Source organism: Ischnura elegans, chromosome 2 (genome assembly GCF_921293095.1).
Source record: "Ischnura elegans chromosome 2, ioIscEleg1.1, whole genome shotgun sequence".
Classification (NCBI taxonomy): domain Eukaryota; kingdom Metazoa; phylum Arthropoda; class Insecta; order Odonata; family Coenagrionidae; genus Ischnura; species Ischnura elegans.
In genome coordinates, this window is record NC_060247.1 from 138,098,590 (window position 1) to 138,123,270 (window position 24,681).

At 36.6% G+C, this 24,681-nt stretch overlaps 1 protein-coding gene across 1 annotated transcript; it reads right to left on the bottom strand.

Moving 5' to 3' along the window:
* Positions 1-14,259: 14,259 nt before the first annotated feature.
* On the bottom strand, positions 14,260-15,663 carry LOC124174157 (cyclin-dependent kinases regulatory subunit-like). Its single transcript, XM_046553268.1, has 3 exons — positions 15,515-15,663; positions 14,776-14,903; positions 14,260-14,698 (listed from the first exon to the last, which is right to left on the bottom strand). Exons 1-3 carry the CDS (start codon positions 15,571-15,573, stop codon positions 14,616-14,618), a joined length of 270 nt encoding a protein of 89 aa, XP_046409224.1. The 5' UTR covers positions 15,574-15,663; the 3' UTR covers positions 14,260-14,615.
* Positions 15,664-24,681: the final 9,018 nt, after the last annotated feature.

A 24,681-nucleotide genomic window follows, 5' to 3' on the forward strand; every position in this document is an offset into this window, starting at 1 on the left:
TATAATTTAGTGAGATTGAGTTGGTATGTCCCTTCGCGTGAATGAGAGTGTGTTATTTCGTTTATTCCATCATGCTATGTAGTGTGATTGAAGGTATTTATAGTGTGAATGTTAGAGCATAATTTTGTGTGCGAATGATACAGTAGAATTTAGTGTGAATGAGGCTATATGATTTAGTTTGAGTGTTAGTATGTTATTTTACTTGAGTTTTAGTGTGTAATATAGTGTGAATGAGTGGCTGAGGTTATCTAATATAGTGTGAATGAGTGTATATTTTAGTGTGAATGAGATAATGTGCGTATGTAATTTTGAGTGAATGCAGGTAATATCTAGTGCACATTGGAATGAGTTATTTTATGTGGTCGAGAAGAGTTTATTTTAGATTAATTGTCAAATGTGATTTATTTTGAATTTTAATGCTTGTTTTGGTACGTTTAGCATTGGATTTTGGGATTATGAATGAATGTTTTATGGTATAATATAGAAAACTTGGTATGAATGAGAGAATTTGAGTATGATATCAAGTAATATTATTTAGTATGAGTGAGAGAGTGTGACTTGGAATGTATTTATGAATGGTATAAATTGGTGTGTTTGATCATATCGTAGAATTTTGGTTGTGTTATGTAGAAAGTAGTGTAGTGCATGTCCCCCTCAAATCCAACTGCGTCCTCAACGTGGAGAGGGGGTGTAACAGCGGACAGTCATGTTTAACTGAAGTTGCCAAGGAGATTCATTCCAAACTGCCACATTATGTTCGGTGGATTTATTGCTTATTTTCAAAGCGTTAGCTAAGTATACAATGAAAAACTAATGTAAAACTGGCTAATTAATTACATGACTTTCCGCTGGCTAATGCAGTTGGTGTTTATGTATCGGTATGGATACTAATGTATCAGAATTATCAGTGTCTTTTCGTAAATAGAGTTTATCTATTTGTGCAATCATATCATTATAGTTGAGAAATCAGTCTGTAATAATATATTTTCAATTACATTTGCAATAAATTATATTTTTATTTAACTGTGCCTTTTGGTCACTGACATGGACTTTTAATTTTGGAATTCCATATGTATTAAGTGCCGATATTTAACCTTAAGTATTCTCTTAGTTCGTGTACCATCGTGAGAAATTAAAATTAAAAGTCAACTATTTCCATTATGTATTTGTCACAGAAATGCTGTATTTACATGTTTCTATTTGAATCTAATCTTGTAATTTTAAATGGAATTAAATAATTCAGCCGCATATGATAGTTTTCCATTTCATTTATGTTTTAAAGTGTATAATAAATGTAAACTTTTTGCTATTTTGTGAGAAATAAATACTTTAAAAGGCCTATTTATATCCTAATTCAATTTTTAGCGTTTTTCCTGATAATGCCAATATGGTTCTATGACACTTCCATATTTTATGTTAAATATTTTATAATTTGTATACTTTGATTGGGAGAAAAAATAAATAAAAAACAATCAATTTTGGCTTTATTCTCTTGCAGAAACATCAACTATTCATTTTTTAGTATGTGTGCACCCTTGTTATTTTAAAAATATTGTATGATACATCCTTGTGTGACTTAAAATTACTGCTTAATTAATTTTCTGCCGTGAAAATTATGAATTGAATTCAGTAATCTGTATTTTTTTTGTCTTCCAGAAACTTTCTGCATTCATTATTTTAATATATTATAGGTATCTTGTTACTTTCGATGTATTTTACTTTTAATACATTCCTTATCTATATGGTTATATGGAAAATAAAAACTTGAAAAATTGCATATTTTTATTCTTTGCGTGTACGAAAACCAGTGATATTTTTACTGTTCAAATTTTTTGAGTATGTAGAGATATAAATATAGTTTTTGCTGAATGTTATAGAGTGCAAATACTTATGGTTATGTTATTTCGTTTGTTGAATATCTGTTGTTAAGTGTGAATGGCTGTGTGATAGAAGTGAGTTGTTTAGTGTGTATACCACGTTTCGATTAAGTGTGGATTAGGGTTTGATACATATTTAGAGTGGTGAGAATGTGTAATTGAGTGTGAAATGAGATTCTGTTCAGTGCGAATGAGGAGCTATGTCATTTAGTTTAAGTTGCAATTGTGTGTGGTGTGTGTTTTCTTATGTGGCAATGAGTGTGTTATTTAGCGTAATGAGTTTGTGTTACTTAACGTAAATTTGTGAATGTAATTTTGAGTAAATGAGGGAGTTCCTGTTGTTGATAAATGTAAATGTATAACAAATCCTTCCCCATCCCCTCTCGAATAATTTCACATTTCTTTTGATACCTAGATTTTAAAACATAGAAACACACACAAAATGGGACACTAACAAATATTTTTCACACCTTTCCCCAGTCTTCTATAACTAGAGTCTGAGAGAGTGAACTGCTGCAAGCCTTTCTTGTAGCAGTCTTCAGCGATGTAGAGGAGTGAGAGAGTAAATATATGTGTGGTGCATTCTCCAATGCAATGGGCAGGGAAAATTTAACAGGATAGGCGGTACACCTCATTGGAGGATATGCAGCAGAGAGAAGATTAGGAATTGTTGATCCCTGGTAAGTAGGAAGAGTGGAACAAGAAGCAGCATTTGCATCTTTAGCGGTTGCAGGGATGGAGAAAGGGGGAGACGAGCGGGTGAATCTGAATATGTTCCGCAGGTAGGGTGCCCCTCTGTATGTGGTGGAAGGGAGGAGACTGGATGAAGTATGGTTTGTGACGATGATTGGATCGAGGTGTGTGAGGATATTTTGAATTTTTTTGGGTGCTAGGAAAGAATTTTTTGGTGAGGAAAAACTTAGATCATCCCATGCCTCCCGCATAATTTCCTCAGTACAAAAATTAAAAAGCTGGATGGAAAGAGGGAAGCCTTGCCTCACACTTCGACCACTCCGATTCTCCTTTGTCTTCCATAACTTGTGCAGCCTGGGTCATTCACATATATTGCGAATGGATCGCCTATCCTCATTCATTGTACGCCTACTTACTAACGAATGCCAATGAACTTCTTTCAGTTAATGGGACTAAGCAAATCATTAAGTGTTGGGGAATAACTTATGCCATATTTTGAGTGATTGCTTTTGGAGTTGGTGCATCCTCGCTGTAGTCAAGCAGACTTCCAATGAAATATTTTCCGGCGTGCAGAATCTTGGAAGTCTACTCGGGTTTCCCACAGTGTAATTTTTGACATTACTCACGTCGCGTGTTAATAAATTTTGCCATTTTAAATCAATTGATAAAGCCTCAAGAAATTTAATTTTGATGGAATTCATTTTTACATTTTGTGGCATGAGAGCCCATGTAACTCCGTTCATTTTAGTGTTGCCACCTACAACTAATTAGCATAATGCATCACTTCACGTCCACCATGAGCGTGTGCAGCCTCTGGCTTAAGTTGCACCTCTCTCTCGAAGCTGCCTTTCATTATCTCACAAAGGTTTTGTAGGACAGATCGTGCGAGTATGTACTCGGGTATTTTGACACAAAAGAGTCGGGTTGGTGTGATGGCTTGAGCGCTGGCCTCGTACCCTGTGGCCTCTGCTTCAAATCCCAGCCAAAGAATGGCCGATTCCTGCTTGTATGATGTGTGGACTACATTTCAAGCGCAACACTCCGTCCGTCGGATGGGACGTTAAACCGTGGTCCCCTTGGCGGCTACAGGTAGGCTAATGCCGTCGCTAGGTAGGATGCTATCGCTACTTATCTCTCTACCTTCCCTTCCCTCATGGCGCTAATAACCTCTGGTATCAGTGGCCTCCTCAAAATACCTTTCCATACGAATATGAGTGGATTTTTATTGACATTTATATTTAATTTTTATTGGGCATGAGAGCCCGTAAAATCCTGTTCCTTTTAGCAATGCCCAGCTGCCGCCGTGTAGCATTAGGCATCACTGCAGGCTCATCACGGGCGAGTATGGGTGTGGAGCATCTGAGTATTGTGGGACGTCTCGCTCGAAGCTGCCCTTAATTATCTCACAAATAATTTGGAGGACAGCGCGTGCTAGGATGTACTCGGGTATTTTGACAACACAAGTCATTCGGAGGCATGGGACGAGAATGAAAGACATTAAGTAAGTTTTCCAAAATTTCAACGTTAACCGACCTGATTTCGGCACTATGTCATTATGGAGATACAGGTAGCCTCTTTTAAAAATCTATTTGTTCTGTGTATCACAGGGGTAGGGAGAAGGGCAGCAAGGTTAGGAGGCCATGCATAGGGAGGTTGGGGGATTCAGAATGGCATAAATGCAGTACGTGGAAAGGGAACAGGCGTTGGTGACTGTTATCATACTAACAGTTGTTGATGCACAAGGCATGGAGGCAAGGGCGGGTCCAGGATTTCTTTCTGGGGGTTCACAAGGGTCTGACAGGCAACGATTTTCTCATATTTGAGACGAACTCAGTATAAAATTACTGCACGAAATATTCCCTTTATTTTAATACTTAAGTCATTAATTAAATTAAATGATTGAGGATCTGTACTATGGAACGGAACGTAATTATAACTGGATTATAGAATAAAAACCTTGTCCATTTTTGAGCGTCTGGGGGTGGGGCAAGTGGCCCCCTTTCAAATCCACCTATGCATGGAGGGATGTCTGGTACAAAACAGGTGATTTCACATTCATCAAGAGGTGATTAACCTTGATAGTTGCACAAACAACCAAAACTTGGTCGGTCAACATAAAATCTGCGAGGAAACTGTCAACTGCTTTTCATTCTCATCCCATGGAGATTAGGCATTTCTTACATCGTTGGGAGGCACTACGTAATCTCTCTTTTGTTAACCTAAATGCTTGATCAATCTCACCCAAATATATTGGTTGAAATACACTCCCTCGTTGTAAGAATGAGTACACAGAATCATATTGCAACAAAAAAAAGGAAACCAAGTGCATGCGATTCTCAAAAATGCGTCGTTGTACGACACGGGAATACTCAAATTCAATTAGAGAGGTTACGCGTGAAAAAATGGGGAAAAATCAGTTGCTCCATGTGCACAAAAGAACTTTCTCGCACAGAATTCATGAAAATAATTGTGAATGTTCTGTTAAAGAAAAAGTAGATGGAAATCATAAAAACAGACGCCGCAGATGAGACTGAATCTTAGAACCTTCACACATAAATAGAGCACCGCAGCCACTTGGAAATGGTACTATCTGTGGGAATTGGGATTCCAAACCCTTTGATACCTTCCGATCCTCGCACCACTAGTGACAAAAGTTGGGAGTGCGATTATTGCTCGGAAGCCGTGTTCACATTAGGACTGCTACCGCTGCCTAATGGAGCCTCCTACAACAACATAAACTCTATGCTTATCGTATGAAATCAATGGTTTGCAAGTTATCTTCCTGGAATGGTGACATTGTAGATTCAGAAATAAATATTGATATATTCCGCATAATATTTAATATGAAAATAGTAGTTTCTGCCTTTTGAAGTCAATAAAGTCTTGATTATCGTTTTTCGTTTGTTTTGCATCTGGGCCTTAGACCATATACCAAGCAGACCCGCGATTCCCCACCCTTGCCCATGGTTCGCCGTGTGGCCAACATCTCCCCTCCGCTCCCTTCCTCCCCCCACTTTTAAAGCGGCGTGACGTCACGGTTCGGAAGCGCATCGTTGTAGTGCATGGCTACAAATGGGGATTCACTGTATCACTGCGGTATTTTGACCATTTGCTTTGAGATTTTTCAAGTAAAAGTACTAATATTTATTGTGTCATGTACAATAAGTATTCTTTCAACCATGGTTGGATTGGTGAACTTACAATTAATGAAAAGTGGCATTTTTCGGCAATGGCAGCGACGAAAACATATTGTGGCAGTAAAATGAAGAGAAAGCCTTTTGTACACTTTTTTTTTATCTCGTTAGCGATCTAGCATCATTCGGAACGACATTATAAAAGTATGAAATCTTACAAAAAATTAGAAATTTTAATGAGAAAAATTAATTTTAGAGAGGAAAAGGGTCAAGGTGTAAAGAATTTGCCGGTCGTCCACGAAGTAACGCGGCAACACCTTTTCATAAAGTAATTTTTTTAACCGTCACTTATGCAATGCAAATTGAGCTGCGCGGTAGTGGTATTAAAAAAGGGATCAACAAATCAGCATTCAGATGATTTAGGTAAGTAATTTAGTTATTTCATAAATGCATATTTTTTTTATTTAGCAGACAGCTCTCATGTTATTTATAATTTGTGACGGTGGAAAAAGGGCTAGCGCCGTCCTTGCAACTGACACCTACGATTTACGTACGCTACGGAAAATTCTGGGAATAAATAATACCTATTAACATACATATTTATAATTAGAAAGAAAGAGAAGATGGGATTAAAATAATTTTAAAAATAAATTTACTTTATAACAATCAATTATATTTAATTCATTGAATAACTTAATAAATGTAATTTTGTACGTATGTACTTTCAGAGTTTTCAATTAAATTTTTTTTAACAATTTATGATATAATTTAATTTTTTAGATTTTTGTCATAATGCATAACAAAAGAGGATGCTAATTCAAAGATCATCTAAGAACTGAATCTCATTTTATTAAAAAAATCCAGAAGCGATTACTTCGTCAAATGTGTGAATTGTAACCGATAATTTTCTATTTTTCACGGCAGTAAGAATGATATTTCGAAGCACTTGGAGACGCAAGAGCATAAACAATATTTAACCCCTCAAGCGTGTGCGACACAGCATATGCGTCCTCGCTATTCCGTCCCTATACGGTGCTTTAATTTAGAGGCACTTCAGATTTTGTGCAGACATGAAGTAAAATATTTTTTTGAATCTTATCACAATGCAAAAAAAAATCCAAAAAAATATATTATATAAATATTTGTTTAAATTTTATCATAATGAACACGTACTTACAATTTTCTGACCCATTAACGTTTTCCTGCTCCTCTTATCCGGTGGTTAATAGTTGACCTGCGTGTGATACTGCTCAAAACAGGGTTCTAAGCAGAGTGAGGGTGTTCCTGGACAGTTTTTGCATCTAAATCTTGTCTCTTTTCTCTTTCCGTTTTTTGTGCACACAACACACTTTCTTCTTCCAACCTTAAATGTCTCAGTTTTCGGGTTTTGTTGAACAAAATGCTGCCCGGTCAATCTCGTACATTCCGTATCGATATCCGAGGGCCGTCCTTTGCGCTGTTCTAAATTCTGCCCATGTTACTTAGCAATTATTTTGTTCACTAAGCTCATTCTGAATGATAGGTGATCTTTGCTATTACCAGCCTTACGGTATAAAATGTACGCGTTCAACACAGCCGTATTAACTAAGTGATTGAATAATTTCTTGTACCACACTTTTGTCCTTTTTCTTTCCAGCAGGAACGATTCTAAAAGTTGATCTTTTAAATCTACACCGCCCATATATTTATTATATTCTGTTACACACATAGGCTTGTTTACACATTCTAGCCCGCCCTTTCGACTTACGGGTTGCATTTGGTCTGAATGCTTTGTAGTCAGCAATGCAACATTGCGTTTATCCTTCCACTTCAAAGCAACCAATTTCCCACACTTTGCACTAACAACTTCTCCTCTCTTTAGTTTCTTTTTGAGGTTTACTGGCATACCTTTACGCGTGATTTTCACGGTTCCAACAGCATCGGTTGTCCTCTGAACTAACCTATGGAAAAGATCGGGACTACTGTAAAAATTGTCCATATAAACACATCTACCAGAGTCTAATAGTTTCTCACACAAACTTAGAACAACTTTAGTTGAAAAAAGATCTGTGTCCTTTGTGATTTCACAGCCCAATTTTGTCCCTGAGCCACAGTAAATAATAAAATTCCATAAATACCCTGCGGAGTCACAAAGTTCAAACAATTTTATCCCAAACCGGGAAGCTTTCATGGGAATATACTGTTTCCATGACAGTCTACCTTTCCACAACAACAAAGACTCATCTACACTGATTTCCTTACCGGGTATATACACTTTTTGGAACTCATTTTTCAAATATTCACTAATTGGTAAAATTTTATACAGTTTTGGATCCTTTTTTACCAATTCCTCATCGGTATTATCTACAAAATGGAGGAATTTGGTGAGCAATGAAAATCTTTGCTCACTCATTACATTGGGAAAAAATGGAGTCTCTAATAAATGCTTTCTGCTAAAATACATTTTGAGGCTTGGTTTCTGAATTATTCCCATCAACATCAGTAAACCTAAATACACCCTTATTTCCCCCAGAGTTGTGGGGACCCACTTTCGGAAGCGCGACTTTTTTTGCTTCGTAATTTTCTCTTCCTCACGAGCAAGAAACTGTGCTGCGTAGCGGTTTGTCTCAGTCACTATAATTGAAATTATTTCATCATCAAAAAATAACTCAAAATATGCCATGGGATCATCTATACACGGAACAGGCAATATTTGTTTTCCCACTAATTCACACGCAAAAGGTTGAGGAGGGTCAGCACTGTCGATCTCTTGCCAATTATTTTCTTGAAGATTCACAGAAAAATGAGAAGGTCCTTCGCTCTCTTAGGAACTGGAATCCAGAGAGTATCCAATTGAAATTTCCGAAGTAGTATCTGAGCATCCTGCGCTCTCTTCTTCCAAAGCGTCCAGCACTTGCTCATCGCACAACTCACACGAGCTAGAAGCCATGGTCAACTAAAGAGGGGTACAGATATGGAGTGGATTCAAGGCCGAAAAAAAAATAAAAAAAATCACCAAAGCAAGCGTAGGGATGAAAACACCCCAACCCTTAGCCTCAACGTCGTAAATAAGATACCAAGATGAGGGGATGCTGGCCGGTCTTCGAGGCTCCGTGAGGCGTTGAGTGACAATGCCTGGACGGACCATGCCTTCAATATCATCGCCTCGATGAAAGAGAAAGGAAACGATGAGGCAGAGAAGCAGATGATAACGAACCCGAGACGAAAGCATTCAGCATCCCCACACGTCACACACAATCGCTAAGAAAGCACATAACCAGAGCTTGAGTGGAAGGATATCTTTCATTAGCATCAACCAGACGCTGACCCTAGAGGAAGCGTTTCTTTCCTGACACCAGCTAGAAAAAAATATTCTAAAAAATACGAGAACGCAAACACAGACCACACAGGGGCACAGAACGATAGCAGGCAGATGTGTCTCACATATATACTCACTAAAAGTACATATATGGAAGCTTAAGATATAGGAATGCCTAATGAAACATTCGGACGCATAGGGTGCGTCGCACACGCTTGAGGCATGGCAATCGGACGACACAAACGCTGTGTCGCACAAGCTGAGAGAACGACCACGGGCATTTAAAGTCACGCTTGAGGGGTTAAATACTCCTGCATCTTCCTCCAAAATACAGAAATGTTTAGGAAAAACTATTTATGGAGACGAAGAAAAGAAACTGGCATTAGCAGAATGATGTCTTTCCATGCCATTTTTCATAGTCATTCCTTCAGATGTAAGGCCTGTACATGACAAGTTATCAAATCAGTTTTGCAGCGCACATGATACCCGCATAGCACAAAATATCTTCTAGATATCTAGAAATTACCTTCAATGTCTTGGATATCATAAATATCTTCTAGATGTCTAGAAAATATCTTCAATGTCTTGGATACTTTAAATAATATATCCTACTTTATCATGCCTAGAATATTCTTGTGTTGCACAGTGGGGACCAGTCTTCATTGTGCCCCACAGACAGAGAAGAGTTGGGGAGGGGGGGTCCAAGAGTCCAAACCCCCCTGAAATATAAAAACACATTTACTTTGCTTCATAAAAGAAAAAAATGAAATGAAAATCATCAATTTTTATATTTCCTTGAGGGGTGAGTCCGGATCCCCTTCGACCCCCTCCCCCTGAAATCCGGAAGATAAAAACACATTCACTTTGCCTGATGCAAGGAAAAATTGAAAAAGTCATCAATTTTTATATTTTGGGGGGGTCCAGTGGGTCCGGATGCCCCCCCCCCCCCCCGAAATGTAAAAACACATTTCTTGCTTTATTAAAGAAAATAAATTTGAAATTTGGGGGGGGGAAATTGGGGGGAACCGGACCCCCCAGACCCACCCACTCGCTATTCCACTGATTGAGGCTCTGTAATACACAAAATAAAACGATCATAATGATAAACTGTGTTGAAATTCTTGCCATTTAATTTAATTTATAAAATTTTAAACCATCTGGGGGGGGCTCGTGCCCCCCATCTAAATCCTCCCATTTCAGCTGGGATCATTAGAAAATCATTTACCCCGAATTTTCCCAATGGATCCAATTTGAATATGAATGTCTAGAAAATATCTTCTCAAAGATATCTTGCAGATATCGGAAAAGTGGACATTCAGATATCTACAAAATAACTAGAAGATATTACAAGATATTTTCTAGACATTAGCTGAAGACATTCTAGATATTTTCTTGACATCTAGAAGATATTTTGTGCTATGTAGGTACATAACGCCGTTCAAACAGCTGCTGATTTGTTGCCCGCAGATGTGGAAAATATTGTCATTAAAATATATTTTTATTTCTACATTACACTGTGCGTGTTCAAATGCTGAAAGAATTTTGTGAAACTGCGGCAGTCGAATTTCAGAAAATACTTGGTTACTTTAAAACGTGCTAGTTACCTCTTTCATCAGCTGTAGATAGAATTTTTAAATTGTAACACAATGAATTCCTACTTTCTATCACAGGTTTAATGTCCTAGAATTTTAGAAGAGGTTTGAAAAAGAATCCTCAAATTTAGCTAGAGTTTATACACAATCAATCACCTCTTTTTCAAAATACTATTGAAGTTATTGAAGGTGATAAAATTTTGGTCATCGAAGTGGCGAATGAAGTTAAAAATATCTGAATCAAAAGCAGTCAGAGACCGTGGCACAGCGAGGGGGGGTTTTGGGGGATAAAACCCCCCCTAGAGCTCAGAGAAATTTTAAGTTAAATCTGTTTCACTTAATTGGATTAATATTTCTTATAGAATATGGTGAGTATTAACAAAATATCCCTCAGAAGGCTGTAAAACTCAACATTTTTAACCATTTATCTCAACTTTTTTTCTTGCGGAGGGCCCCCACACCTACCGCCTATCCTGGAGGGTATACCACACTCCCAGGAACCCCAGCATTAGTTGCGCCTGAAACCCCCCCTAGCCTTAATTTCTAGCTGCGCCCCTGGTCAGAGAGTAATTTTCTTCAATCATTGTGTATAAAATTTTCTGTAAAATAATATTTCCAAAAATGATCTTTTTAATGAGGTATCATTATTAAAAAAATATATTGGTCAGAAAAGGGTAAAATCTTGGGCTTCATTACAAATCTTGACGGAGTACAAATAGCTGTAAATATTTCATCATTTGAAACAAACCATATTCCATACAATGGTGCACTAAAATTAAGGAATATCCTTTGCTCTTACCATAAGCTAATGCTGCGACTGAACGTGTTTTTTCTACTGTAAATGAAGTGTGTGCATCAGAAAAACCAACAAATATCATGTGTTGAGACTTTGAAAGCAATTCAATGTGTGAAATATAACTAAACAAATTCGTGTGAAAAATTTCATGACCTTTTCCGCAAAAGAAATGAATTTTTTTAAATCAAATATAAGATACATGCCAAAGAAAAAAAATTATACTAAACTTAATTTTTAATGCATCATATTTATAAATTTTAACCTCTTCCCTACGCATGGCGTGATTACACGGCCTGAATTTTCTGATGCTAAAGAAGGAAGGCCGGATTTTCACGGCTTGAATTCTTCGAAGCAAACGGCCAAAGGTGTTTTCGCAGTCAAGAATGCCAAGTGGGTCCCAACCGCCATTGGGGTCACTCGGCGCGAGAGGTCCGACCCTTTCCTATTGTCCGCGTGGGGATTATCTCAGCCCATTCCGGCACTTAGTGACCCACTCAAGGAAGGTGCTCATGGTCACTTATTTGTTTATAAGTTAAAATAACTAAAAACATTCATGTTGCATTTATTGAAAATCAATGCGAGGAATTACATTCTGTATGTTCAGCTGATTGTTTCCAAATTTTAAACGGAATTCTTGCGTTCATATTAACGGAGTTGACCATCACCTAGAATAATTTTTGGAGACGCTAAGGCTAGATGTTTAATTGTTATTTTTATTACTCACTAGCAAGTTTATAGGAGCGATATTGTAATGATTTACATCTAAAAATATGAGTTACTCTGTTAGCTACATTCTAAGTGTACATTTGCAGTGAAATTCGATAGAATATTCGATTTAACTTCTATGAAAAAAAAAGCCTTCGTAATGTAATAAAATGTGATTCTCTCAGTTCTTTGTCGTGAGCCAAAATTACAGTGACTATTTTTAATAACCTCTTACCAACCTTTGAATACAAAGGTATTATAAAGGAATTTCGCTGTAAATACTGATTAATGCATATCCTAAAAATTCGTAAATTTAATGTACCAATAGGGAATTTTTTACGTAGACACATGTGAGAAGCATTCCATACCATTGCAGGAATAAGAACTGCTCTACCCAGGTAATTACTCTCATATCTTGGTTCTCTGGTCAGGATCCATTAAGGTGGTCTGCCCTGTGCACCTCACGGGCTTATTTCGGGACACATTAGCGCATTAATGTTTTCTTGGAAAAACCTATTATCCTCCAACTGGCACACCTATGAGTATATTGGTGTAAGTATTCTCCTACTGAAATATGTACGTGGAAGATGATAACCTCACTCTTCTCGGTATAGCTCATTTTCTTTTCAAAATTTTCTTGGCTTGTATTTAAATTTAACCGTAAATGTTCTGTACGCATTCCCCTTCCTCCTCCTGCAAGGATTTTTTTTCAAATGATGTTTCGGTGGAATTACATTTTTTCTTGGAATTATACAGCCAGGATTTTTTTCTTGAAGTGCCATTCGTTTCGCTTTCGTTAATTTTGCTTACGTTCTCGACGTGTTCAGAGAGCAGACGCAAATGAGGAGTGAGGATTTTGGCATCATGGATCTAAATTATGTTAATATCATAAATCGTAAATACCTAGAAGTAGGCTTGGAACATTGAAAGATTTCATTCCCTTTAAAGTATTTGTTGGTCTATGATATAGTGCCGTTTTGCTGAAAACCCTAAAAATACCCGTAGAACTTCGTTTAAGAGTTCTACAGGCATTGCAAAATGAAAGGAATACATTGATGAATTGACATTTAATGCAACAGCAACAATTAAAAAAATTACAATTGCACTGGTAACAATTAACTGACCGCAAAAGTACGCCGGAATGGGCTGCCTTCGGGGAAAAGGGTCGAGGATCATATTTGCCCAGTTGCCAAGGAAAGGGTCGGGGACCCCGCTATGAAAGGTCATTAAGGGGAGGAAGCGACTACCTGGACAGAAAAAACTCCGTATGGGGCGAAAAAGAAGTTCTCAAACCCTTCGTAGAGCCAAAAGCAACTTCCCATGAAGGAGCTCGGCGCGAAAAGGTTAATTGTATTGACATTAAAAAAATATACATTAAAATACTATTTTTGCGTTGTAAACATTCTTTTGATTGAAACCATTTCTGCGGTTGGATGGTTGACCTGCACAATTAAAACTCCATGTTCACATTTCAGTTTATTATCCCATTAATTTTTATCGTTTTATCATAGAAGAAGATCAATGATTGAATTTTCGTAAATAAAAGTGTTATTTTCGGGTTTCTTGGATCCGAAAACCTAAGAATTGACATCTTTGTCAATGAAATTCAGACTTTTTTCTATCTCGATTTTTTTAACAATGAAACCCCATAAGACAAATTCAAATTTTTGGTTTGGACCCACATTGTGAAGTCTAAAGGTCAAAATTGTAAAATTTTGCTTACACTCAACAAAACTTAGGACCTTTCCCCTTAAGTGTGTCAATTTTCATGAATATTGCTCGATGCAAAGTTACTAAAATTACAGGTCAAAAATGACACACGATCCTTGTGACAGTCTGTATATTCATTTTCTAGGAATGTCACCGTTAGGTTAATCTACTAGTAAATAAGTAATATTTCTGAAAGAGTTCTGCTTTTTTATGGACCCCTCCCTTCACCCTTAGTGAGATATCGTGGGATTTTGTTCCATGCCTTCTTTCTAATCTCACTTAGGTTTTTAAATTGCGTATTTTCAGGGTAAATGCGTTAATCTAGGCCTCGTTGTGTTGGATTTACAAATAAAACGATTTGTTTAATTATTTTTTTTTAAGATTACCGAGATCGCAATAAACTGGTTTTTGAGGTCAGCAGTCTGGATTCAACAATGAGGAGAGAAAACAAAGGTATGAGATAAAACTTTTATGCACTACTAAGCACTTTTACATGCAATTCCAGATTTCTGCAGCATTGAAGCACAAATACATTCAGATACAAAACCATTGAGCATTGAAAACAAAATCAAACAAACTTTCTAACCACAAAATGTAACATCAATTTAAGAGACATATGAACAGTAAACTTAAATATTTAAGAGCCAATGACTGTACTGTGGTAAGGATAGTTAAATTAGTAAGATAAAAGTCTTCAAATAAAATAATATGAAGGAATTACAACTTGCATATTTAATTACAAAGAGGTAACATCAAATAAAAGGAGCTACAAATGACAAAGCATACAATTATACATACGTATACTTGTCATCAACATTGAATTGGTTGACGTGACTCAACTGGTCGATTAGGGATGTCTGTTCTTCGTCGGCGAAAAAGTAAAATATGTGGTTCTGCAAAATAAAACGTACAGTGATTAATAATTTAGAAATAAATTCCTATGATGCACAAACATTTTAAAGAACAATACCAGGAGTGTGCATCATATAATGAACCCATCCAGGACTTTGCTGAACTCCAAGATTTCGCCACTCGGTCTCCGTCATTAGATGTGACTTGGGGACATGCCGGGCAATGTCTGCAGGCAGAATCACATGCCTGAAAATAACATAAAAAGGCTATAATGTGGCGCGTAGCTAATGCTAATGTGCCGTGTACCACGAATGTAAACCTCACCTTTAAAATTTTCTTAAGATTTAGATCAATTATTGACCGGCGGGGCTGATCGATACGACTATCACCCAAAGAAGGACATAAGAGTAACGTGAAAAGTATTGTGAGAAAAATCAAGAATACTAGCCTCGCATATCCACTTCACACAAAAACTTGCGAATACCTTATTCCGCAAAATAGGTACTATACACAATATTCCTCTACACAAAATGAAATCATGACGACAAACGCGAAGAAAATCATTTCAACAGGTAAAAATGCGAACGGTAAATAATGAAATACTACAAGTAAATTAGCGAGTTTTCACTTACGTCAATTTCTTCAAAATTATGAATTTTTAACAGCTTTTTACATTAATCAAGGCACAATGTAAACTTAGGATTTCCTTTTCAAAACACCGCATTAGACGAGCGAAATAATGGCACACGTCAAAAGTTCTTGCTATATACACTTTACGCGGGAACAACCCTCTTAAAATTAACAATAATTACGAGCATGACGAGAAAATACCCATAATGTAATAATTTTGATCATACCTATACTCGTACAGGTCGTCCTGGTACTTGTCCGAGTAAAATATCTCATCCACAGGCATTATAACCCATGTAATCAAACAGAAAACTTCTACCACGTTCACCACCCAGCCGCGGGATTTCTATTTGTATTAACTAACAAATGACTACGGATAATAACACCAAAAGTGACGAGTGATATACGCGTTTGAAAAGCAACGCGGTATCTTCAAAATGATGATTGCAACCTCAGAGTAAGACTCACTCTGAGATTGCAACTATCCATTTTTGATTACCATGATTTCCCATCGACTCTTTTTAATTCCTTGACATTATATTAACAGAGAAGTACTCATTTAATGGGACTAAGCATAAAAATGCATAAGTGTAGCTACATTATGAAATGAAATTATTTATTCCAGCAGTGTGGCATACTCCACTGGAAATTCAAAAACAAAATGTAAGCAGTCTTAACTTATAAATCTGAGGCTTTTGAAAATTGCACAAACTGTGACAAAAAAGAAACATCCTTAGCTTGTCAATAGGTATTGCAGCAATCTGGCCATCATTTGAAGTTATTTTCCATGGCCTTCTTACTCGCTAACTTAGCCCTCTTAGCCTGTGTGTGAGCCAAATTTTTTGCTGATTACCTAATCTTTGCCTTTGCTTTCTTATTCTGGACGCCAAAAAAGCAAGATGCCCACCTCATCACTGGAAGGCAGTATAAAGGCTGCTCCACGCATATAACCAATTTTCCATGCTACCTTTACCCAATGCCTTTAAAATATTTCTCTGCCCAGAAGCTGATTTCCCTGATTGGCATGATGAATTGCTAGTTAAGCCATCTTGCTCAAAGAACGTTCTCTCCTCCAAGCAACCTATCAAAAGTGAACCCTACTCGCTGGAAGTTCAGTGCTGAAGGCAGATGCCGTGGCGGCTGTTGGATCGTGTAATATTTGTAAAGATGTATGTCAGAACATGATTAATGCCCTGAAAGGAAGATGGGATAGCAGGCTAAAATGAGGAAAATCAAAGGGGTAACTACATCGGCAATAATCAGGTTGAAAATCTGATGTGTGGTATAAACTTAAGTAATTTGTTTAACTTTTGCACATTGAAATTATAAATTCATATTTTATACCTGCAGCCAAGAGAGAGCCACTCTTTGTGATATAAACAGTCTGCACCAGTACTATCATAGAGTAAGTATATACTTACTCTATGGTACTATATATCATCAGAGGAAATGGAAACGTGCATAGTTTTTAACCATCTGTGCAGATTAATTATTATTGTAATGGTAATTACTGCATTCCTAATTAAGGCAAGGAAAAGACTATCCAAAGAAATGGTAGCATGCAAAGAACTCAATCATCGATTATAGATCGTGGGATAGATACCAAGGGAAAGTAAGCATCCTGAGCAATTTGGATACAAGAAGTAATTTGAATACAATATTTTTCTGCAAATAAGATTTCTCAATGGCATTTTCAACTCAATATGATTTATTATAACACATAATTTTTTACTTCAAAAATTCAACCCTAATGCCAAATACCAATAATTTTTGCAAAAAAATCCTGAAGAACCACATTTGGTCCCACTCACATGAGGATTTTTATGCATTGTACAAATGACCCATTTGGTTGTCATGTCAATGCATGAGATCAAGTGGTGGCCATTTGATGCAATTCATGTAGACATTATGTATATCAGAACACATGAGGGTCATTCTCCCACAATTGTACAAAATTATGTCCGTGGACTGCCATTATAAAAAACCAAAACTGGTAAATCAAAAATAAAGTGGCATATCATTTTATGTACCCTTTCACTAATTTTAGTGACACATTGGCCAAGAAAAAATTATATTCCCCAAATTTAATGTCCATAGACTATGATCCGTCATGTCAGTGGACAGTCCCACTTTGATTTTCGAAGAGGTGTTTAATGTATTAAGAACCTTTCCTATATAATCTATATACCTATATTAAAGAAAGTCAAAAATCGTGTCAGTTAAAACACTTATATAACTCGAGAACGGTTGCACCAATTTTAATGATATTAGGTTCTTTGGGTTCATCTCAGCCCCGGATAACATATAGAAAATTAAAAAATAGGTTAAGTTCACAAAAAAATTCATCTTTTTCTTAGGGATAAGTTTTTAGGAGTTACACAACAATAATTGATAAGTCGGTCAGAACTACAAATTAAATTATTTATTTTGTTTTTACCAATTTAATAACTAAACTTCGTAACAATATAACATTTTTTTAAATATTTAATTGGAGCTAATTGTAAGCCCTCCTTGAGTTGACACTTCACTACCGTGTTTGTAAACAAATCTTCAAGCAATTGTTGACAATCGGTAATGTCCGTCTTCCTGTTGAGGAATCGAGCAGTTTGATTACACTTCCCCGGAATGTTTGCAAATTAGTTTCATCGGAAGGTAAGCTCATCAACTAAGTGTTCCCCACAATAATTCCCCCAATTCAACTAAGTGTTCCCTAATTGATCACCACAAAAATTAAAACTGGTTGATTGAGCGAACAATTTTGATGGCCTAGAACGAAGATGTGGATTACTCAATCTAGGTAAATCAGGATCAAATAGTTGGTACTCTGCATGAATTCAAATCTTCTAACTGTGTAACAAACAAAGACGAAATCACCAACTATCTATCTGAATATTTTAAGTCCTAGGATTAATCGTGCCTTGGTAATTACCAAGGCACGATTTACAGCTAAATGTAGGGTCTGTGTTCATGATCTTTCGAAACCTAAACCAATCATAACTATCCAACGGAACGCGTTTGGTGATTTAAAAAATTGATAATGAATGTGATTCACGCGACTTTACTCAAAGGAAAATTAAAAGATGAGGAAGTTCTCATTCCGAAGATTACATGATCCCAACTTATATGCCCTTTTGAGCTTAACCGAATTCAATTTCCAATTCATGTTGTGTTCGTGATAACGATTAACAAATCACATGGTCAGTCTTTCAGTTTTTGTGGTGTTTGTGCTCATGTGCTAATGAAAACCCATGATTTTCTCATGGTCAATTATATGTAGTATGTATGTTCACGTGTCAGTAAACTATCCGTTTTACTTCCTCCTTCGATTCAAGGGCGCAGCCAGGAATTAAGAATAGGGGGCTTTAGGCACAGCTAATACTGGCGGGTCTGTATGTAGGGTATAGAAAACCTGCCAAGGTAAGCGAGAGGTGCAGGGGCCCTCCCCAAGACATTTTTTAAGATAAATGGTTCAAAATGGTGGGTTTTGCGGCTGTATGAATAGTTAAATATGTTTCGTTTGTGACTCATCCGTCCCCTAATATTAGTAACAAAATTTTTTATAAAAAATTCTCTGAGCTCTTGGGGTGGAGGGGTTTTATCCCCAAAAAAAACCTCCCTTGCTGTATCACTGTTTTGCTTTTATTCATTTAGCTTCATCCGCTTTATCTTGCACCTTATAACAAAACAAGAACTGTTGTTTATGAGAAGGTGCTTGATGTAAGACATTAAACCTGAATGCGTAGGGCACACCGTGGTGCGTTTACACATGCAGCACGTTAGCAAAGTGCATTTTTTCTAAACAGAGATACTATAACTGGTGTGCCTAAAGTCATTTGATACGAATGCTGCTTCATAGGGACTTTTCTTACACGATTTTGGGCATCAGTCAAGCGTTGGTGTAGCGTTGTGTTAACCTACCCCGCGAACAGGCCAAGTTTACGCGACAGACTAAGACCGAAAAACATTTTTTACAGTTAATAACACAATTATCCAACAACTGAATGCATATAATTTTTATTTAATTAACTGCTTAATGAAACCACAATGCCAAAATTTCTTAAGTTAAAATGTGAGAAAATTCATTGAAAAAAATCCACGTAAACATGCTCTGATCCACCCCATGTAGATTCAACAAAGAAAATGTCTTTCTGACAAGCAATTATGATACTAATTTACATAGTTTTTTGAATTTGCATCCTTTTTTATTATAATAAATCAAATATGATTAAAAACCATACAGCCGCTCTTCATTTATAAATGGTGTAAGTAAACTGTAAGTTCAATGATTGTTAGGAGGTGCGATGTTCTTCGGGCCAGCTATAGTTTATTAGAAAATCTATTATTACACATGTTACAGCAATATAAACAAATTCTTTTTGGGTTGTTTTTATTTCATAATATTTATTATTAAAAAAAAACATTTGCCCTACCGAAAAAAGCAATGTCTGTGGACACTCAGGAAAAAGGGGGAATTATTCATAGGAAATGGTGGCAGCCCTGAATAATCAGTGTGTAGAGAAAGATATTGTCAGCTTTATTGGGTTGTTTGAGTTTATACTTGTTTTCGTGAATGTTTTAATGCTGGAAGAAATTTTTGGTTCAGGTTTTGAAAGAGCCAAGTCATGTCTGTGGACAGGTAAATATTAGTAAAATAAAATTTTTTACTAATTACAATTGAGATATCTTTTTCAGCTATAGAATGCAATTTCAATGTACATATTACGGACAGTGCCCTAATTTATATTAAGTCCCAACTATAATTTAATTTAGAGGCATCGTCATGTCTGTGGGCATCATTTTCATGAAATCTGCAGTCCATGGACCTGACAGATGGAATAAGACATGATGATACCTACACTATGACTATGTAGTTACAGAATGTCCAATGACAAATTAAAAAAAAACATTTTCTCGTGAGTAAACACAATATTCCTCTTCTGTTATGTCCGTGGACATATATATGTATCATGTCCATAGAAAGCACAAAAGGAAAAATAAAAAAGGTGTAAATATTACCTACGATCTCTGCCACATACGCCATTAGATTGTATGATTGACAAACTGTAATTACACAATTTTGGTTCTCTATAAACAAAAGTTTTTTTTATATTTTGCCTGTAGAAGATGTACGATTTTTGGAGATTGACCCATGAAGGCTATGCTAGGAAAACAGGAGAGCAGAATAAAATGAGGAAAGTCAAGAGTTGGTGAAAATGAGGAAAATCAAAGGAGGAGGTACATTGTAAAAAATTGATTTGAAATTTGATTAGTTGAGAACTAGAGTAATTTGTTTAATGTTTATAAGATAACCCATTAACTGTCTTTCCTTATTCAAGGATATATGGCACCCTACGCATACAACCGGACTCCACTGAGGCCCGGGGCCAACGTTATTCCTTAACTCAAAAATTTCTTTCTTATACAAAACATTACTGCTACCCAATTTGATTAACATATAAAAAAGTTGTACATATTTACAACACGTAAAAAAATGAGGAAAATCGAAAGGGTTGCAGAACCATCAAAAATCAATTTTAATTTGTAATAAACAATATTATTTTGTTTAAATTTAATTCAACAGTACATTACTAACCTTTCTCAAGACCTTTATAATGAGACATTGAATTCTATCTTCTTTATTTCCAGTGAAAAGGCGTCTTATGTGAAGACACTTTTATAAATTGAAGTTTTATATTATTGCATTACTTATCTTGTAAACTTGCATGCATTACAGAAATACTTACGTGTTTTTGTTTTCCATTCAATTTAAGTAGATTTTCCAAATTTATTTGTAATCTGTGATCCAGGAGGCTGTCACCTGAGAAAAGTTGGGTGGAATGACCCCTTGTCAAGAAGATTGTTCCCCCTGTACACACAATTGTTACAAAAAATTTGAAGTCATGGTTTCCAAAATGACGCGACTTGACTCCACAGGGATTTGAAGTGGATATAAGGTGGTATATTCTCCCAAATTACCAAACACTGGCCTTTTGAGAAGTATTATTTTCTTTGGAAAAAGCAACGTCAACAGGGAAAAATAGTATATAGAGTCTGATGTTAGAGATTCTGCCAAATTTATACCTTTGTATGTATTTCTGGCCAATGCAATTTGCACATTTTGTTATAATTCTTAACTCCCCCTTTACAACATTTTAATTCATGTCCCACTTTGATAACATAAACAAGGGACTGGTGAATTGGCCTCAGCAATAAATTCCTAAGTCAAACTCTGAGATGACACACAAAATCCTTACAAAATGGAGAGCTATTCCTCTTTATAGTTCTTTAAATTTAAAAAAATAAAATAGGTAAGCAATAATTAGAAAAGTACTAAAATACCGTATAAGCGTGTGTAAGAGGCACACCTTTTTTCCCAGAAATTGCAGCTGAAAATGGGGGTGCGCCTCTTTCACAAACTTCTTATCTTCCCCCCCTCCCCTTCACCGGTCGCAAGTCCAAGGGGAACTGAGTGGCCTTGGTTTTCAGCATGAGTCAATCATATGAAACCCTGGATCAAAAACAAGCGGCAGGCAGGGGAGTTTCTCCCTAAGTGACGTATTTTTAAAATGCTCCTGTTTCTCCTATTTGCTTTTCTTGTAAGCATCGCGCCGTCACGTCGGTACCCCAGAGGTGAACATGGAAAAGATCGCGCGGGGTTTTTAGCTCCGGAGGGCGCGCTAAATTATACTGTCACGAGTGGGCATCCTACGGCATTTATACTGCATATAGTAATCGCTTATCAAACGTAGAGAAATGCGTAGCTTTGAAGGACATACCTGGTTAATGGTCAATATTTGTCTTGCCGAGGAATTTCCATTACGCTGAGGACCTGATTTTTCAAAAATCATCTTCAGACACTGATATGATGATTTTTGCAACTGAAAATTATATTTGTGTCAAAACCTACTGTTTAAAAAATTCAAACATGTGTGTTCATTGTTGGACTAAATGGTGGACAGAAGAAATTGGAAATGCTTATAAGTGAAGAGCGCTGAATGAGTGGTCGAGGGCAAGGAGCGCACTCCCTCCCCTCCGTATTTGAAGCTACAAGGCTATGAGTGAAGGAGCAAGGGAAGAACACGTCCGATCTTGCTTGTGACGTCTTTGCCTTCAAAGCGAAGGGGCGAAGGCGCAGCAATGTGATATACGCAGTTTGCGTTGCCTGAAGTTTCCAGTCCGTCTCGTCTTGTTTGAATGCGCTTATGCTACGCTTGTTTCTTCCAAAATTGTGCTGTTTGGACTATGTTGAATATTAGTAGCCTTGGTTAACTATAAATCTTTGTGTCAATCGTTTAGAGCTTAAAAAACTTAAATGCTGTCAGATATACGTCGCGTTAGGTCTCATTCTTTTTAGAACCTCGTGCGTGTCATACAATTGCTGAAAGATATCGAGATATCTTCGAGCTCAGTAGGTGACTCACCTAGCATTTGGCCTCCAGAAACTAGGACAATTGAACCAGAGACCGAAAAAGGTCAGTTGGTGAGATGGGGTAGGGATGACACACGTTTCCATTGTTCCCCTGTAACTTGATATTTTCCTGTAGGGTCTCGGAAAGGGGAAAAAAACGGCTGAGGCATTAGCTGATGGAGGGCCGAGTGTGGTTCCGTTAAATCTACGAGGTTATTATCCTACAACGCTAAGATTGCCCCGATTGTTATCTAATCTCTTGGGAAGGTTCATGCGTAGGTTTCGGCAGCGTTGTAATTCAAATTGAAATTCACAAAAGCAACAACACGGAAGCAATTGAAATTCACAAAACACAAAATATTAACAGGGATAACGGCTACCCAATCAGCAATGTTTGGAAGAGAGTGCTGACCAATCAGCGCACAGGAGGAGATCGGCCAGTGCTATATAAGACGGCAAAAAATGAAAACTTCTCACCTTCGACCTGAAGAGGAAAGCAGGATGGCTTTCAAAACTGTTGTCAACCATAAACAACAGACGCGGCTGAAGAACCCGAAAATCAGCAGTCATAATGACGTACACTTGCGTGGAGTGCCAAATATGGACGAAAAATAGAGGGAAGTTTCGAGGCCATAACTTCCATTCAAATACCGCTATTTACGAATGGCACACACCACATGAAAGAAGGAAGCTTGCTCAAGGCCATGCACACAATCGGAAGACTTGGAAGTGGATATTAGAGTCACGTGCGGAGGCGGAGAGTGGGTTCCTGGACCGACCAGCAGAGCTCTGCACTGAATGCGTTAATGCACTGTGTCTTCAAAATAGGGAAGTTTTACTATAAGTTTGCTCTATGGGGATTCATTGCACATGCATAAAGAGGTTTTAATGCACCTCGTTTGTAATTTTTCTCATTCCGTCGTTGAATTTTTGTTTTCAAAACAGGATATAGAAAGATATGTATATTAAAAGGCATGTTGCTCAGATGGTCTTGTGGTTTACAATGAATGACTTGTTCTAAGCCTGTTAACCACATGTCCTGGAACTAATAAAAAACACATTATCATTAGGACAAAGTAGAGATCCTGATATTATGTACAGTAAAGCTTTGCCGCGATATTTATATAGGGAAGAATGGCCTTTTTTAATCCCACAAACAAGAAAATGTATGTATTATGATACTAGGAGCAAACTTTTAGTAATATGTTCCTATTATTAAGTCATAAGTCAAAATGAGATATTACAGTTTTTTATGCATTGATTTATTTTTATCACAATTTTTTACAGTGATTGAAAATGATAAGGTAGGACAGATGAGTATAAAAATAAATTATTGGCAAGACTATCTTCAGTGGAGTAGAAATGGTTCCTATACATTAATATACACTCAACAAGTATGATGTATATCATGATAATAGAAAAACTTAACGGATCTCAATTTTTGCCTCAAAAAAACAGCCTGATCAGGCTGATTCTCGAGTGATTCCAATTGGTGGTACATTCCTTCAATTTACTATTGAAATAACTTTAGCTTTAAAGTTGATTTCTAGATATGAGGTGCAAAAAATCTAGAGGAACCTTAGTTTACTTTTACGTGAAGGAACCTGAGTTACAGGCATAAACTGGCTATTACATTAATTCAGATATTTAATGAGCAACTTAAAAAAATTCTAAATGTGTTGATAAAGGCAGCAATATGTAAACAATTCATAAAAAATACAATGCTTTTGATAAATATATAACAATAATAATTATAATCTTTCCAACATGATACATATTATTTCTTTCAAAGCATAATTTACAAGTGATATGGTGAGGCTGCATTCCTCATTTATGGATATGAACTTGGTTTATCACAGTAAGCTTCCCAAACCATTTTTTTATAATTCTTTATGATACAAATAACATGTATGCACAGCATTAATTCATATAAATATATCTTAAACATAAAATAATTTAATATTGAAAAGAAAACCTCTTTAAAAT